Source organism: Bos javanicus, chromosome 18 (genome assembly GCF_032452875.1).
Source record: "Bos javanicus breed banteng chromosome 18, ARS-OSU_banteng_1.0, whole genome shotgun sequence".
Lineage (NCBI taxonomy): Eukaryota > Metazoa > Chordata > Mammalia > Artiodactyla > Bovidae > Bos > Bos javanicus.
The window spans coordinates 49,933,789-49,951,316 of record NC_083885.1 but is presented as its reverse complement, the minus strand read 5'-3'; the positions used below and the strand labels follow the sequence as shown (position 1 = coordinate 49,951,316).

General features: G+C 48.0%; 1 protein-coding gene across 2 annotated transcripts; it reads left to right on the top strand.

Moving 5' to 3' along the window:
* BLVRB (biliverdin reductase B) lies at positions 1–17,108 on the top strand. Of its 2 annotated transcripts, XM_061388316.1 has the most exons (6): positions 1–167; positions 10,876–11,040; positions 11,177–11,266; positions 12,510–12,638; positions 14,924–14,988; positions 16,843–17,108. In XM_061388316.1, the coding sequence occupies exons 1-6, from the start codon at positions 89–91 to the stop codon at positions 16,855–16,857; spliced, it is 543 nt and encodes a 180-aa protein (XP_061244300.1). In that variant the 5' UTR covers positions 1–88; the 3' UTR covers positions 16,858–17,108. The 2 variants fall into 2 exon arrangements, with proteins under 2 accessions (XP_061244300.1, XP_061244299.1); XM_061388315.1 differs by lacking the exon at positions 14,924–14,988.
* The last annotated feature ends 420 nt before the right edge of the window (positions 17,109–17,528 follow it).

Genomic DNA, 17,528 nt, shown 5'->3' with positions numbered 1-17,528 from the left:
TAGGAAAGGACGCGAGGGGGAACCAGAAGCCAGTCGGTTCCCTCGTGTCCTGCGACTCCACGGCCTCGCGCCCCCACGATCCCGCAGCATGGTCGTCAAGAAGATTGCCCTTTTCGGCGCCACCGGCAACACCGGGCTCACCACGCTGGCGCAGGCGGTGCAAGCAGGCATGAGCTGGGACGGGCAGGGAATGTCGCGGGGTGCACAGCTAGAACTTTAGGCATCGTGGGATTGGGCCCAGGGAGGTTGGAGCCATCATGCCTTAGTGTGCGAGGACCTAGAGAGCAAAGCTGGTGGCCACGGGGGCAGAAATGGGGGACGCTATGAGGTCCAACTTTATCTGAGTCCCAAGGGAAACGAAACGGCCCTGGGGGGCTGGGGGACTGTAGCGATCCAATGCTCTTATGAAAGACAGTTGGTGTGCTGGTGGCAGTGGTGGCGGTGATGGTGGTGGGTGGTTGCACAGCCAGCAAGGGCTTCACTGCCAGGCCTGAGGCATCTTCCCAGCAGTGCCCTCTTGCCATTTGTGTTGAATCCTCATAGCACTCACGTGAGGTGGGAACTAGTATCACCTTACCTGACAAATGAGAGAAAACCGAGTCTCCCTGAGTGATTTGCCCAGTGTCACATAACTGGAAAGGGGCAATGCTGAAATTTGTTACCTGGCACTTGCTCTTAACCACTGAGAGCCCGCCAGCACTTGGTTTTAGCACCAAGGATTTTAAAATGGAAAAACTGAGGGGTAAGCTGCTGAGTACCTAATGGAAAGAAGATCATGGAGACAAGGGTGAAGACTTGAGGACACAGGTCTCAGCAAAGTCAATGAGGGCTGAAAATTCAGAGTTGCCCCCAGGAAATGGGGCAGGAAAGGGGATAAGTATCATGCAGCAGGACCCAGCCCCCACCATCCCAACTTCACCAACTCCCAGCATAGTCTGGCCTGTCCAGATATATGGCCCCACCCTTGCTGGCCTGAGTGACTCTGAAGATATTGGCTATCTGGGTGCCCCCAAAGGGTGGAGGCCGCCAGGATCCCACTCTCAGCTGCCTCCTAGCCCAACTTTCCCTGAAAAGGATTGTGACTCAAAGTTCCCCTTTAGCCCCATTTCTCTCCGCCTCCCCAGGGAAGACCTAGTGAGAATGTTGACTTGTGGGGACAGGAGAAACAAATTTGCTGATAAATGTTTCTCGGGAGGAAGTAAGAGGGAGAAGTTGAGAGATGCTGAGTCACTGTGAGTTTTGCACTCCCAGATAACTACCTTTCTCTTAATCTTGGATTCTATAAAATTTCACTTAGCCTCTCTGCTGGTCACAGCTGGGACTGCACCTGGAAGTATGGGCTGTACCTGAGGGCTAGGGGAGTCCTTGCCTTCTTACAGTGGCTCTAACAGGTCTCTTCAGAGCCACAGTGAGCCTGAGCCTCCCTGTCCCCATCAGGAAAAGGAGGGGCTTGAATGAACTAGGCTTTTATTGACCTCAGTGGTTCTGTAGGACTGAGTCCTGAAGGCACAGACTCTGGTCCCCATGTGGTGTGCTGTGCTTAGTCGCTCAGTCGTGTCTGACGCTTTGCAACCCCATGGACTGTAGTCCCCCAGGCTCCTCTGTCCATGGGATTTCCCAGACGAGAATACTGGAGTGGGTTGCTATTTCCTTCTCCAGGGGATCTTCCCTACCCATGGACTGAACCCGCATCTCCTGCATTAGCAGGCAGATTCTTTATCCCTGAGCCACCTGGGCAGCCCGTCCAGCATATAGCTGGTGCTCAGTAGACACTCCTTGGCTGAGTGAATATAGATTATAGCTGTGTGACCCTGGCCCAGTTACCTAAACTTGTCTTACTTTCCCCAGTCTCAAAATGGGCATATAATACATCCTACTTTGTGAGGTTGTTGCAATCTGAGGGCCGTTTTCAAACTGCGGGTCATAGAGAGTTCTGAAATATATTTAATGGGTCATATCAGTGTCGGAATGGATCATTGTTAAATACTGGTTTTATGAAACTATTGTCTAAGTTATACATGTATAAGTTTGTGTATACGGGGTTAGACAGTGAAATCTACTTCAAATGGAGGGCTGAGATCAAAAAAGCTTAAAAGGGGCATGATTTCTACAACTTACTCTCACATAGTTAGGAAAAAACTTTATACATATACATATAATTATACATGTTACATGTATGTGCTGTGTATACGCACAGAGAGAAAGATAAAGCAAATATGAGAATCGAGGTCTTGCAACTTTCCTATAGGTCTGAATTTATTTCAAAATAAAATTTAATGGAAAAAAGATAAAGTAAGAGATTTGTTTTAAACAAAAAAGGAAGAAAGAAAGAAAAAAATTTTTTTTAAGTTTGGAAATAACCTTACAAATACTTGTGTTCTTTGTAAAGGGCAAAATCTGTGAATTCTAAAACTATAGTTTGACATAGTAGCCATTAGCCACTTGTGGCTATTTAAATTTAAATGTGAGTTGTGTTTAAAAAAATTTGTTTTTAAGTCACTCGTCAGTGGAAAGAGCTTAGCACAACACTTGGCACATACGAGGCTTTTTTTTTTTTTTTGGCTGGTCCCTGCAGCTTGTGGGATCTTAGTTCCCCAACCAGGGGTTGAACCTGTGCCTTCAGCAGTGAGAGCATGCAGTCCTAACCACTGGACCGCCAGAGAATTCTCTAGGAGGCTCTCAGTAAATGTCTCTAATCATCAATAAGGCTTCCCAGGTGGCTCTAGTGATAAAGAACCCACTTGCCAATGCAGGAAACATAAGAGACACCAGGTCGATCCCTGGGTTGGGAAGATCCACTGCAGGAGGGCACGGCAACCCACTTCAGTATTCTTGCCTGGAGAATCCGTGGACAGAGGAGTCTGGCAGACTACGGTCCATAGGGTCACAAAGAGTTGGATATGACTGAAGCGACTTGGCACCAGTACAATTACCAATCATGTCCCGCTGATGGGCACTCTTGTGCTGGGCCTGTGTCAGAGCTCTCATGTTGGTGAGAATGTTTCTCCTCCAAAATGCCCACAATTTACCAGGGTCCGTTTTACTAATACGGTGGTAGTTAACCAGTGACTACATTGACACCCTGAAAGCCCCTGTTGCTCCCCAATGTGTCTGAGGCCAGCATTCCATGTGAAAGGTGATCACACAGGATAGGCATGCTAGAGACTCATCTTCATTTTAGTTTTTATTTTTTTAATTATTTATTTATTTTTGGCTGCACAGGGTCTTCATCGCTGCTTTCTCTAGTTGCGGCCAGCAGGGGCTACTCTCTAGTTTCAGGGCATGTGCTTCTTATTGCGGTGGCTTCTTTTGTTGTGGAGCACAGGCTCTAGGGCTCTCCGGCTTCAGTAGCTGTGACACTTGGGCTCAGTAGTTGGGGCTCCCAGGCTCTGGAGCACAGGCTCAACAGTTGTGGCTCGAGGCCTTAGCTGCTCTGAGGCATGTGGGGGTCTTCCCAGACCAGGGATCGAACCTGTGTCTCCTGCATTAGCAATCGGATTCTTTACCACTGAGCCACAAGGAGAGCCCCGATCTTCGCTTTAGAGTAGAGACCGAGGACCATCAGGGAAGGTGTTTTCTGAGGTTCCTCTGCCAGTAAGACGGGGAGCTGAGAAATGCCTTGGGAGTCCAGTGGTTAAAACTATGAGCTTCTACTGCGAGTGGCTTGAGGTTCCCCCTGGTCAGGGAACTAAAATCCTATAGGCCATGTGGTGCAGTCAAAAAAAAAAGGAGAGGTGGAGCTGGAGTCCGAACTCAGGTCCCTGGGACAGTATAGCATGTGCTTTTGTGTTGATATAAAAGTCAGGGGAGGGACTTCCCTGATGAGCCACTGGTTAAGACTCCACACTTCCACTGCCAAGGGCACAAGTTCAATTCCTGGTCGGGGAACTAAGATCCCACATGTTACCTGGCAGGGCCATTAAAATATAATAATAATAAATCCAGGAGATGGTGTTGAGTATGTCATAGCCCCTGCACCCACAAGGCCGTTGGTTGGTCAGCATAAGTAAGGCCATGACAGAGGAAGCACAATTGGCTGGAGAAAGAGGGTAAGGGTGCTCCAGGCAGAGGAGCATGTGTGAAGGCCAGGAGGCAGGGGACAGCATGGTGTGTTTGAGGAAATGAAAGAAGCTCAGTGAGTGAAGAGGGCTTTGGCTCCAGCAGTCTGGAGAGGAGAGGCCACATGGAGGGGGCGTGTAGAGGGGAGGCTTGAAGGCTATCATAAGGAACATGACTATCTTAAGGCACTGGGGTGGAGGGTGGATAGGGAGAGATCTGAGTCAAGGGCACTTTGTTTTTTGGGGTTTTTTTGTTTTTTTTTTTTAATTAATTATTTATGTTGGCTGCACTGGGTCTTAATTGCAACAGGCAGGATCTTTACGTGCAGCATGTGGGATCTAATTCCCTGAACAGGGATCAAACCTGGGCCCCTTGCCCTGGGAGTATGGAGTATTAGCTACTGGACTCCCAGGGAAGTCCTAGGGCACTTTGATATAACTGTGGAAAGCTCTATCTGGCTACCATGTGCAGTGTGGGTTGGAGGGGTTGAGACACGCTAGGAGCCCAGGGAGGACTAGACCAGGCCAGGAAATACAGTTGTGAGATGATGAAAAGGCCTGGTCACAGCCAACACCCATAGAGCCCTCTTTTCTGTGCCAGACACTCCTCTAAGCTTTTCATTTGTTTTCATTTCATTTTGCATCTTTTCAATAGCAACTTCATTCACATACCATACCCCATTCACCCATTTAAAGAATATAATTCAATAGGTTTTAGCATATTCACAGACTCATGCAAACATCATCACAATCAATTTAGAACATTTCATCACCACAAAAAGAAACCCCTAGAAGTCACTCCCCATTTTCCTGCTCAACCACGTCCCCAGCCCTAGGCAATCATTCATCTACTTTTTGTTCATATGGATTTGCCTGTTCCGGACCTTTCTTATAAATGGAGACATACATCATGTGACTCTTTATGACTGGCTTCTTTCACTTAGCAAAAAGAACTTTTTCAAAGTTCATCTATATTGTAGCATATGTGTCATTTCTTTTTATTGTTGAATACCATTGCGTTGGGCTTCCCTGGTAGCTTAGATGGTAAAGAATCTGCCTGCAATGCAGGAGACCCCAGTTTGATTCCTGGGTTGGGAAGATCTCCTGGAGAAGGGATAGGCCACCCACACCAGTATTCACGGGCTTTGCTGGTGGCTTGGACGGTAAAGAATTTGCCTGCAATGCAGGAGACCTGGGTTCGATCCTTGGGAAGATCCTCTGGAGGAGGGCATGCATGGCAACCCACTCCAGTTTTCTTGCCTGGAGAATCCCCATGGACAAAAGATCCTGGTGGACCATGGGGTTGCAAAGAGTCAGACACGACTGAGCGACTAAGCACAGCACAGCACCATTACATTATTTACCTACACCACTTTTCTTTCTTTCTTTCTTACTTTTTGGCTGTGCCGTGTGGCGTATAGGATCCTAGTTCCCTGACCAGGGATCAAACCTGCACCCCCTGCGCTGGAAGTGTGAAGTCTTAACCACTGGACTGTCAAGGAATTCCCTATACCACTTTTTTTTTTTGGCTGTGCTGGGTCTTAGCTGAGGCATGTGGGATCTAATTCCCTGACCAGAATCAAACCCAGGCCCCTTGCATTGGGACCACAGAGTCTTAGCCACTGGCCCACTAGAGAAGTTCCCTCTATACCACTTTTATTTATCCATTCAGTTGATGGGAATTTGGGTTGTTTCCACTTTGGGGCTACGATGAGTTATGCCTCTATAAACATTCATGTACAGGTTTTGTGTGAACATATGTTTTCATTTCTCTTGGCATGTACCTAGGAGTCAAATTGCTGGGTTGTTGGGGTAACAATGGCTTCCCAGGTGGTGTAGTAGTAAAGAATCCATCTGCCAGTGCATGAGACACGCAGGGGATGTGGGTTCCGTCCCTGGGTCGGGAAGATCCCCTGGAAAAGGGAATGGCAACCCACTTCAGTATTCTCACTTGGAAAATCCCATGGACAGAGGAGCCTGGCAAGCTACAGTCACAAAAAGCTGGACACAACTGATCACAGGGGTAACAATACGCTTAACCTGAGGAACTGCCAGATTGTCTTCCAAAGCAGCTGCATCATTCAACATCATCAGCAGTGTATGAAGGTTCCAATTTCCCTGCAGGCATGCCAACAGTCATTGTGTCTTTTTGATTATAATCCTCCTAGTGGGTATGAAATAGTATCTCACTGTGGTTTTGATTTGTATTTCTCTGATGGTTAAAGATATTGAGTATCTTTTCATACGTTTATTGGCCATTTGTCTATCTTCTTTGGTGAAATGTCTATTCAGATCTTTTGCTCAGTTTTTAATATTCATCTTTTACTATCAAGTTGTAAGAGTTCTTTATATTCTAAATACAAGTCTCTCATCAGATATATGATTTGCAGAAGTTTTCTCCCATTCTGTGCATTGTCTTTTCACTTTCTTGATAGTGTCCTTGGAAACTTTTTTTTTTCATTTCATTTTTCCTTTTTTCACCAATTTTTATTTTCCATTTTGATGATGTCCAGTGAATCTGTTTTCCCTTTTGTTGCTTGTGCTTTTGGTGTCACTGCTAGGAAACCACTGCCTAATCGAATGGCAAAAAGATTTATGCTTATGTTTCCTTCTAGGAAACGAAGTGGCAACCCACTCCAGTCTCTTGCCTAGAAAATTCCATGGATGGAGGAGCCTGGTGGGCTACAGTCCACGGGGTCGCAAAGAGTCCGACATGACTGAGCGACTTCACTTTCCTTCAAGGATTTTTATAGTGTTCAGCCTGGAGAATCCCAGGGACAGGGAAGCCTGGTGGGCTGCTGTCTATGGGGTCGCACAGAGTCGGACATGACTGAAGAGACTCAGCAGCAGCAGCAGCAGTTCAGTTCAGTTCAGTCCAGTCGCTCAATTGTGTCCGACTCTTCTCGACCCCATGGACTGCAGTTTTAGCTCCTACATTTAGATCTTTGATAATTTTGAGTTAATTTTCATATATGATGTGAGGTAGGGATCCACCCTTATTCTTTTACATATGGGTATCCAGTTGTCCCCACACCATTTGTTGAAAAGATTCTTCTTTTCCCATTGAATTAATTGTCTTGGCACCTGTGTCAAAAATCAACCAACCACTTTAAACTGTTAGGAATACTATTTAAACCTACATCAACCCTGTAAGGCAGAGACTATTATTGGTGTCATTTTACAAATGAAGGCTCTAAGGCCAGACAGGTTAAGTGACCTGCCCAGTGTCACACAGCTAGCTAGTGGTAGGGACAGATAGAACTCAAAATCCCAGTTGCTTTGACAATTCAGTTCAGTTCAGTAGCTCAGTCATGTCCGACTCTTTGTGACCCCATGAATTGCAGCACGCCAGGCCTCCCTGTCCATCACCAACTCCCGGAGTTCACTCAGACTCACGTCCATAGAGTCAGTGATGCCATCCAGCCATCTCATCCTCTGTCGTCCCCTTCTCCTCTTGCCCCCAATCCCCCCCAGCATCAGAGTCTTTTCCAATGAGTCAACTCTTCGCATGACGTGGCCAAAGTACTGGAGTTTCAGCTTTAGCATCATTCCTTCCAAAGAAATCCCAGGGCTGATCTCCTTCAGAATGGACTGGTTGGATCTCCTTGCAGTCCAAGGGACTCTCAAGAGTCTTCTCCAACACCACAGTTCAAGAGCATCAATTCTTCGGCGCTCAGCCTTCTTCACAGTCCAACTCTCACATCCATACCTGACCACTGGAAAAACCATAGCCTTGACTAGATGGACCTTTGTTGGCAAAGTAATTTCTCTGCTTTTGAATATGCTATCTAGTTTGGTCATAGCTTTTCTTCCAAGGAGTAAGCGTCTTTTAATTTCATGGCTGCAGTCACCATCTGCAGTGATTCTGGAGCCCAAAAAAATAAAGTCTGACACTGTTTCCACTGTTTCCCCATCTATTTCCCATGAGGTGATAGGACCAGATGCCGTGATCTTTGTTTTCTGAATGTTGAGCTTTGACAATTAGATAAGCTAATAAATGTAAAGTACTTAGCACCTGGCATCTAGTGACTGCTCTATAAATATTATGTATCTTTATTTTTAAATTTTATTTATTTTTGACTGCACTGGATCTTCGTTGCTCCAACGACTTTTTTCCCCCCTCTCATTGTGCAAGAGGGGGTTATTCTCTAGTTGCTGTGAGTGGGCTTCTCCTTGAGGTGGCTTCTCTTGTTGCAGAGCACAGGCTCTAGAGCTCGCAGGCTTCAGTCATTGTGGCACGGGGGCTCAGCAGCTGTGGCTCCCTGGCTCTAGAGCACAGGCTCAGTAGTTGTGGCACATGGGCTTGGTTGCTTCAGAGCGTGTGGGATCTTCCCGAATCAAGGATCAAACCCATGCCTCCTGCATTGGCAGGCGGACTCTTTACCACTGAGCCATCAGGGAAGCCACCAAGTATCACTATTATCATCGTTGCCCCAGAGTATACAGATTTTTAATTATTTGTTTTTTAAATATATGATGACAGGTATCAAGGAAACTGGGACAATTTTGTTGTTTTGCTTTTCCTGTATCATTTTCAGAACAATAGATTAATCCTCTGATAGGTACCAATGAAGTTTCTTAGTTATCATTATGAATTCACATATTTTTTTATATTTGATGTGCTTCCGTTCTTTGCCATCCATATTCTTTGGGACAAATCAGATTGCCCCTGATTTGTCCTGAGAACCCCTTCAAGTGGTTTCTGTGTCCTCTTGACCTCACTTCATCGTTCTTTAAACTTCACATAGCTGGTGGTACAAGATGTTCCAGGTTCATCTTGTCCTCTCTCTGCCCTGGCCCAGCAAGCAGCCATTCCTTCAAGGAGCTCTGGTTCATTTTTCACAAGAATGCTGTTTAGAGGCTGTGTTACTCAGCTCAGGCTGCTATAACAAAAATACCACAGACCAAGTGGTTTAATCAACACTCATTTCTCACAGTTCCAGAGACTGGGAAGGTCAAGATCAAGGTATCAACTGGTGTGGTTTCTAGTGAGGGCCTGCTTCCTGGCTTGCAGAGGGCTGCCTTCATGCTGTGTCCTCACACTGTAGAGAGAGAGCACCTTGGTCTTCCTCTTCTTGCGTGCAAGCATGCTAAGTTGCTTCAGTCATCTCTGACTCTTTGCGACCCCATGGACTGCAGCTTGCCAGGCTCCTCTGTCCATGGGCTTCTCCAGGTAAGAATACTGGAGGCGGTTGCCATGCCCTCCTCCAGGGGATCTTCCCGACCCAGGGATCGAACCTGTGGCTCCTGCATTGCAGGCAGATTCTTTACCACTGAGCCGCCAGGGAAGCCCCTTCCTTTTCTTAGAAGGACACTAATCTCATTATCGGAGAAGGCAATGGCAACCCATTCCAGTACTCTTGCCTGGAAAATCCCATGGACGGAGGGGCCTGGTAGGCTGCAGTCCATGGGGTCACTAGGAGTCAGACACAACTGAGCAACTTCACTTTATTTTTTCACTTTCATGCATTGGAGAAGGAAATGGCAACTCACTCCAGTGTTCTTGCCTGGAGAATCCCAGGGACGGGGGAGCCTGGTGGGCTGCTGTCTATGGGGTTGCACAGAGTTGGACACGACTGAAGCAACTTAGCAGCAATCTCATTATGGAGACCCTACTCTCTACCTTCATGACCTCATTTAAACCTCCCAGAGGCTGCATCTCCAAATACCATCCCATTGGGAGTTAGGGCTTCAGCATATATGAATTCAGCACATGACAAAAGCATTCAGTCCATGACAGAGACTACAACTACTGGGATTTTTTTTTTTGCAATATGCATAACATTAATATATTTTGCCATTGTCTAAAACAAAGAAAGAAATATGTTTCTGCTAAACTTGATTTAAAAAAAAAAAATATATATATATATATATATATATATATATATATATATATTTGATTGTACCACGTCTTAGTTGGGGCATGTGAACTCTTAGTTGCCTCACGTGGGATCTAGTTCCTCGACCAGGAACTGAACCCAGGTGCCTGCAGTGGGAGCACAGACTTAGCCACTGGGCCACTAGGGAAGTCCCTGTTGGTTATAAACTTTAAAAAGGAGTATTTGTGTGTGTGATGGTGGGGCCAAGGGACACAGAGTTATCCACAATTCTTTTGGAGGTGACATGCCAAAGAAATATTAAAAATAAATGACCGCTAAGACAGGACCCAGGGCTTCTCAAGTGGCGCTAGTTGTAAAGAACTTACCTGCCAATGAAGGAGATGTAAGAGATGCAGGTTTGATCCCTAGGTCGGGAAGATCCCCTGGAGGAGGGCATGGCAACCCACTCCTGTGGGTTGCCTGGAGAATCCCATGGACAGAGGAGCCTGGTGGGCTACCGTCCATGGGGTCACAAAGAGTTGGACACGACTTAACAACTTGGCACGCACATACACAAAAGACAGGACCCAGCCCTTCAGAAGTAAGGCCTGGGGGACCAAACCCAATGATGAACATACTTGGCAGTACCTCCACTTCCTCCAGGACCATGGACGGGGGACATAGACCCGTGTGATGATGAGCATTAACCCTTTAGTTGTTAGGGGGAGGAGGGAGTGGAGAAGTCAGGGGGATGACAGGCAGAGAAAGGCATCAGGGCAGATTATTTATGAACTGGCAGGGAGGTATCACCCTACTTTAACAATCAACTGTATGTGTATCAACTGTGAGTATATCAGCAAAAACGTTTGAAGACCGTGGTCTCAGGGGATCTGGGGGATGGATTTGGGGGTTCATGGCACCCTCCAGGACTGAGCCTCTGGAGCCTAGGAGTGTCAGCCTGCAAGCCGACTGACCTGCCTCTCTGCCCTTCTTTGCAGGCTATGAGGTGACGGTGCTGGTGCGGGACCCCTCCAGGCTGCCCTCAGAGGGGCCCCAGCCGGCCCACGTGGTGGTGGGTGACGTCCGGCAGCCGGCCGATGTGGACAAGACCGTGGCTGGGCAGGACGCTGTCATCGTGCTGCTGGGCACCCGCAATGACCTCAGTACAGAGCCCCCCCTCTGCCCGCGGCCCACCCCTGCACCTCGGCCCCCAGCACCGCCCCCGCCCCCAGCCCCTCCCCTGCCACCCCTGCCACCGCCGCCGCCCACCAGTGACAGCCACTCTCTGTCTCCTCTAAGGTCCTACCACAGTGATGTCCGAGGGTGCCCAGAACATTGTGGCAGCCATGAAGGCCCATGGCGTGGACAAGGTCGTGGCCTGCACCTCGGGTGGGTGGCAGGGTCGTAGGGTTGGGGCTGAAAAATGGGGGCTGGGTACTGGATAGGCAGCCCAGGGGTTTCTACAAGGTGGCATTGGAGCTACTCCAAGTTACTGTGCATTTATTGAGCACCGATTCTGCATCTGAACCTTGCTGGGCCCTGCACTCATGGGTCTCATGAATAGAAGGGAAGTGCTAACAGTTTGATCATCAAACCGTGACAGGCTGGAGTCTTCAGGGCCAGGGGGTGGGGCACAGGCAGAGGGGTCAAGGCCAGGACCTGGGGGGAGCATGGGGAAAGGGATCAGAGCTGGGATGGGGGAAGGCTAGAGGACTCTGGGGGTTCAAAGGAGGTGTCTGACCCAGCCTAAGAAAGGGTCAGGGAGAGAATGGAAGAGGAAGTGACAGAGCCTTGGGTACATGGGCCAGGTCTTTACTCTCAAAGAGCTCCCGATTTACAAAGAGATGCCCTTCCTGAATAATCTGAAAAGAAGGCTGCACGGTGTGTGACAGGAGCAGTTAATGCTAGCAGTGTTTATTGAGCACTTACTGTGTGCTTGGCACCATCTGAGCCCCTTACAGATGAATGCCACTGAATCCTCTCAAAATTCCTTTGATAGTACTTCCATTCGTGGCGGCACATCGTAGGTGCCCAGTGAATTGTAGCTGTTCTTACCGCCTCCCGTCTACAGCTAAGGGAGTGGAGGCACAGAGAGGCCATCGCCTTACCCGAGATCACACAGCCTGTAGCTGGCAGAGTTGGGGTGTGGAACCAGGCTGTCTGTCTCCACGAGCCACACACCTCACCGCTGTTCCATCACACCTGTTGTCTCCCAGGGAAGGGAGATGATATGAAGGGGGAGTGAGTAGAGGAAAGGACTATGAGACAGGGGCGTGGTTGCAACAGAGCGAGTGAAGGGGAGAGTGTTGGGCGGTGAGGCCAGGGCGCTGATGCTATCAGATCAAGTGGGGCCCCGGATCCCTGATGGGGCCTTTGCTCTCCCCCTGAGTGAGATGGGGTCAGGGTAGGGTCCCAGATGTACAAAGGTAGGGTCAGGAGAACAGGGAGGAGGCTCTGCCATGGTCTAGGCAGGAGGTAACAGCAGACAGGAGCAGGTGGGGTGAGAAGCCTGGAACAACTGAAGGGCAGTAATGAGTCCCTGCAGGGAGATGTTCTGGCAGGAGACCTGCAGGCTATGGGCCTGGCCAGGCTGTCCACGAGTCTTGTCTGATCCTGCCCTGTGTCCCCCCAGCCTTCCTACTGTGGGACCCTTCCAAGGTGCCCCCAAGACTGCAGGATGTGACTGATGACCATATCCGGATGCACAAGGTACTGCAGCAGTCGGGCCTGAAGTACGTGGCCGTGATGCCACCACATATAGGTGAGTGGACAGAGAGCCAACTGCAGGGTCATCACCAGCCTGCCCCCTCCAGTCCTCTGGGGACATTCGCTGGGCCTTTCCTGTTGTTCAGTCACTCAGTCGTGTCTGACTCTTTGTGACCCCACAGACTGCAGCACACCAGGCTTCCCTGTCCTTCAAACTCATTTGCTCAAGCTCATGTGATGTCATCCAACCATCTCATCCTCTGTTGCCCCCTTCTCCTCCTGCCTTCAATCTTTCCCAGCATCAGGGTCTTTTCCATGAGTCAGCTCTTCACATCAGGTGGCCAAAGTATTGATGCTTCAGCTTCAGCATCAGTCCTTCCAGTGAATATTCAGAGCTGATTTCCTTCAGGATTGACTGGTTTGATCTCCTTGCAGTCCAAGAGACTCTCAAGAGTCTTCTCCAACACCAGAGTTCAAAAGCATCAATCAGTTCTTTGGTGCTCAGCGTTCTTTATGGTCCAACTCTCACATCTGTACATGACTACTGGTAAAACCATAGCTTTGACTATACAGCTTTGCTGACAAAGTGATGTCTCTGCTTTTTAATATGCTGTCTAGGTTTGTTGAAATTGCAGTCTCTCAGGACTTCTTCCACTGTACTCTTTTTATTAGAAGGAAGTTATACTGAGGCTGCCCCACATTCAAGGGATGGGGACTTATGCTTCACATTGGTTCTTTGTTTTTAAAACCCATGTATTTATTTGGCCATGCCGCACATCTTGTGGGATCTTAGTTACTCTGAAAGTGAAAGTGTTAATGCTCAGTCATGTCTGACTCTTTGCGACCCCATGGACTGTAGCCTGCCAGGCTCCCCTGTCCATAGAATTCTCCAGGCAGGAATGCTGGAGTGGGTTGCCATTCCCTTCTCCAGGGGGGATCTTCCCAATCCAGGGATCGAAACCAGGTCTCCTGCATTGCAGGCAGATTCTTTACTGTTTGAGCCTCTGCCAGAGATCAAACCCCTGCCCTCTGCAGTGGAAATGCTAAGTGGTTACCCTGGACCACCAGGGAATTCCCTTGTCTTTTAATCTTATTTAGTGTGTGTCTCCCTCACTAGAATTGTGAAGTAGGAAGCTTTGTTTGAAGGCACGGATTTTGTCTTGTTTTGATTACTGCTGTGTTCCTAGTGCCTAGAAAGGGCTTGGCTCAATTGCTCAGTCCTGTCCTACTCTTGGCTCAGTCTGTCTGACTCTTGCGACCCCATGGACTGTAGCCCGCCAGTCTCCTCTGTCCATGAGATTCTCCAGTCAAGAATACTGGAGTGGGTTGCCATGCTCTCCTCCAGGGGATCTTTCCAACCCAGAGGTCGAACCCGCATCTCCTGTGTTTCTGGCATTGCAGGAGGATTGTTTTCCGCTGAGCCATTGGAGAAGCCTTTGGTTTGTAATAAGTGCTCAGTAAATATTTGTCGAATGAACTAATACCAGGGGAGATGCCTTGCTTTCCAGGTGGTGCTGTGGGGGGAACCACACCCTCTTTACCCCTCCCTGGTCTGGAATTCACATTGAGAGACCCAAAGTCAGAGGGAGAGATTCATTCACTTACAAATGTCTCTTGCACAGGAGGTGTGCACCTGGCCACCATTACAAGTACCAATGGGAATTCCCAGGGAGTCCAGTGGTTAGGACTCCAGGGTTTCACTGGAGTTTGATCCAGGGCCCAGAGTTTGATCCCTGGTTGGGGAACTAAGATCCCACAACCTGCGTGATGAGGCCAAAAAAATAAAACAAGTATCACTGACATAGTCTCAGATCTCATGAGGCTTACATTTCTAGCGGGGGAGACAAAAGAAAGATGTGAAAGAGCAAGTGTTAGTCACTCAGTCACGTCCAACTCTTTGGAACCCTATGCACTGTAGCCCACCAGGCTCCTCTGTCCATGGAATTCTCCAGGCAAGAATACTGGAGTGGATAGCCCCTCCCTTCTCCAGGGGATCTCAACCCTGGGATTGAACTCAGGTCTCCTGCATCACTAGCAGATTCTTTACCATCTGAGCCACCAGGCAAGCCCAGACGAAAGATAGATGATCCATATTACTGTTGAGTGGTGCTATGCTGAATGAAGAAACATACAGTTCTTCACTGAATTAATAGTGCAGTGAATAGAGTAATGGGGTGCTGCTTAGAGGCTTTCTAAGGACATGGCTTCATGCCCTGAGGGAGGGAACCAGATGAGTGTCTGGGGGAAGGGAGGACATTCTGGGATAAGGGAACAGCAGTGCCCAGGCCTGAGTCGGGAACTGTTATCTTCTTCCTGTTTGCCTGCCTGCTGGATGAGCAGTTCTGTGTCCTGTGCCTTCTGCCTGGAGGAGGAGGAGGCTTGTATACCACCCTCCAGAGGTTCGGGTAAGCTTCGGTGTTGAGGTTCAGTTCAGGGACCCTGTTGGATGAGAATCCTGAGGTGTGAATCAGTGGTGAGGCTGCATGGTGGAGAAGCCAAGGAGAGCTCCAGCCCTAGCGCTGTGCGGACTTCAGGCCTGTGACCTCTGAGCCTCAGTTTCTTCATCTTGAAACAGGGCTCATATTACTTCTTGACCTCCCAGGTTTAAAGTGAATATTCGGAGAGATTAAGCCTAAAAATTATTTAACACGAAGTTGTTGCCGTGGGGGGGGGGGGCGGGGGGGTGGTTAGTTCTTTTTTTGTGTGAATATGAAAACTTTGAAACCTCCAGAAAAGTTAAAGAAATTCAAGGTTTAAGAATTACCCATAAACCCTTCATCTGGGTGCACTTGTTAACATTTTGGCTTGTTTCTTTTCCCCATCTATCTGTTTATCATTTATGCGTGCAGCTAATGTGTATGTGTGTTTATGTGAATACATGTGTAGGGGCTTCCCAGGTGGTACCAGTTGTAAAGAATCCACCTGCCAATGCAGACAGATGTAAAGAGACATGAGTTTGATCCTTGGGTTGGGAAGATTCCCCTGAAAGAGGGTATGGCAATCCACTCCAGCATTCTTACCTGGAGAATCCCATGGACAGAGGAGTCTGGTGGGCTACAATCCATGGGGCTGCAAAGGATTGGACACAACTTAAACGACTTGGCACACAATGTACATGTGTGATCATGTGAATATGTATGTAGTGTATATACATATATTTTTTAAATGTGTGGGTCTACATTGGCACACTCTACTCCTAAAACCTCTTCGTAGGCATCTTCCAAGAAGAAGTATTTGGAAACAAACCCCAGTACGGTTATTGCACTAAGGGAATTGACATTCACTCTATCACATCATTTAGTATCCACTCCGTACTCAGATATACCCAACTGCCAAAAAGTATCTTCCAACCTTCCCCTCCCCTCAAAATCAGGATCCAATCCAGGATCATGTGTTTCGTCTAGCTGCCATGTCACCTTCAGTCTGGAACAATCCTCCATATCATTTTTTTAAAATTATTTTTTAACATGAAACATAACAGGCAAGGTGTCTTTTCTTTTTACATATATGTCCATTCTTTTATTTTTAAATTTATTTTTAATTGAAAGATAATTGCTTTACAATATTGGTTTGATTTCTGCCATACATCAACATGAATTAGCCATAGGTGTACATATGTCCCCTCCCTCTTGAATCCATTCTTTTTAATATTATTTTTATTATGGTTTATCCCATATGTATGTAGTTCCCTGTGCTAAATAGTAGGATCTTGTTGTCCCAGATATCTTTTAAAATATTCCACATTCTAGATTTCTGTCATTACAGAAATTTCTGTCTTACAGGCTCAGATTAAATAATTTTGGCAGGAATGCCACATGGGTGACAGTGTATGTTTCTTTCCTCTTTTTTTTTTCTTTCTTCAGTTTATTTATTGGGCTGCTCTGGGTCTTCCTTTCTGTGACCTGGCTTTCTCTAGTTGCAGCAGGGGGGAGGTACTCTTTGATGCTTGCGCTTCTCTTTGCAGTGGCTTCTCTTGTGGAGCATGGGCTCTAGGCTTTCAGGCTCCGTAGTTGTGCCCATGGGCTTAGTTGTTCTGAGACGTGTGGGATCTTCCCAGACCAGGGATTGAACCAGAGTTCCCTGCATTGACAAGCAGATTCTGAACCACTGGACAACCAGGGAAGCCCAGCGCTTATACCATCTTCTACCATCTGGTCTAGGCACTCTGTAGACACCCTGGGATGTCATTGGCGTGATCACAAGTTGGGGGAGAGGAAAGGTCATCTGCTTTACCTGGCCCCTTTGTCTTTACCTCACAGGAGACCACCCGTTGACTAGGGCCTACACAGTGACCCTGGATGGACGAGGGCCCTCGAGAGTCATCTCCAAACATGACCTGGGCCACTTCATGCTGCACTGCCTCACCACCGATGAGTACAACGGGCACACCACCTACCCCTCCCATGTGTATGAATAGGGCTCTGGCCCTGTCCCAGGAAGACAGCATCCTGTGAAACAGAACAAAGGAAGGGGGCAATAAACCTAGAGCCAAGAGCTTCAAATTACTCTAGAGGATCCACAGCTATCTGAGTGTCTCAGTGTCTCTGTCTGCCTCTGTGAGATTTTCTGGGTATTCATTCATTCATTTCCTCTCTTGATTCTGTGCCAGGGACCCAGTGGTGACTGTGTGGACCTAGCGGTGACACTGCCCTCACAGATCTCACAGTCCAATGGGGAAGACAGTCCTGCCCCTGACAGTGACAACACAGAGTGGCCACAACTCTGATGGAGGAAGCACAGAGGGCTGAGGGACCCAGCTTGAGGAGCAGACAGGGTTCTGTGGAAGAGCAGATGTCCCACCTGAAACCTGATTTAGTGAGAATGAGCCGGGAGAAGGTTCTAAGACATGACATTCTAGGTAGAAGATACCACTTGAGCCAGGTGACTGAAGAGCACATGGCACCTTTGAAGAACTTAAATCTATCCCCTACAGTTAATAACACTT

Bases quoted from the DNA above. Each gene is read 5' to 3' on its own strand.
- BLVRB (XM_061388315.1), top strand. From the start codon at position 89: ATGGTCGTCAAGAAGATTGCCCTTTTCGGCGCCACCGGCAACACCGGG. The intron at 168-10,875 runs GCATGAGCTGGG...CCTTCTTTGCAG, and splicing joins GGCGCAGGCGGTGCAAGCAG to GCTATGAGGTGACGGTGCTG. The intron at 11,041-11,176 runs GTACAGAGCCCC...GTCTCCTCTAAG, and splicing joins GGGCACCCGCAATGACCTCA to GTCCTACCACAGTGATGTCC.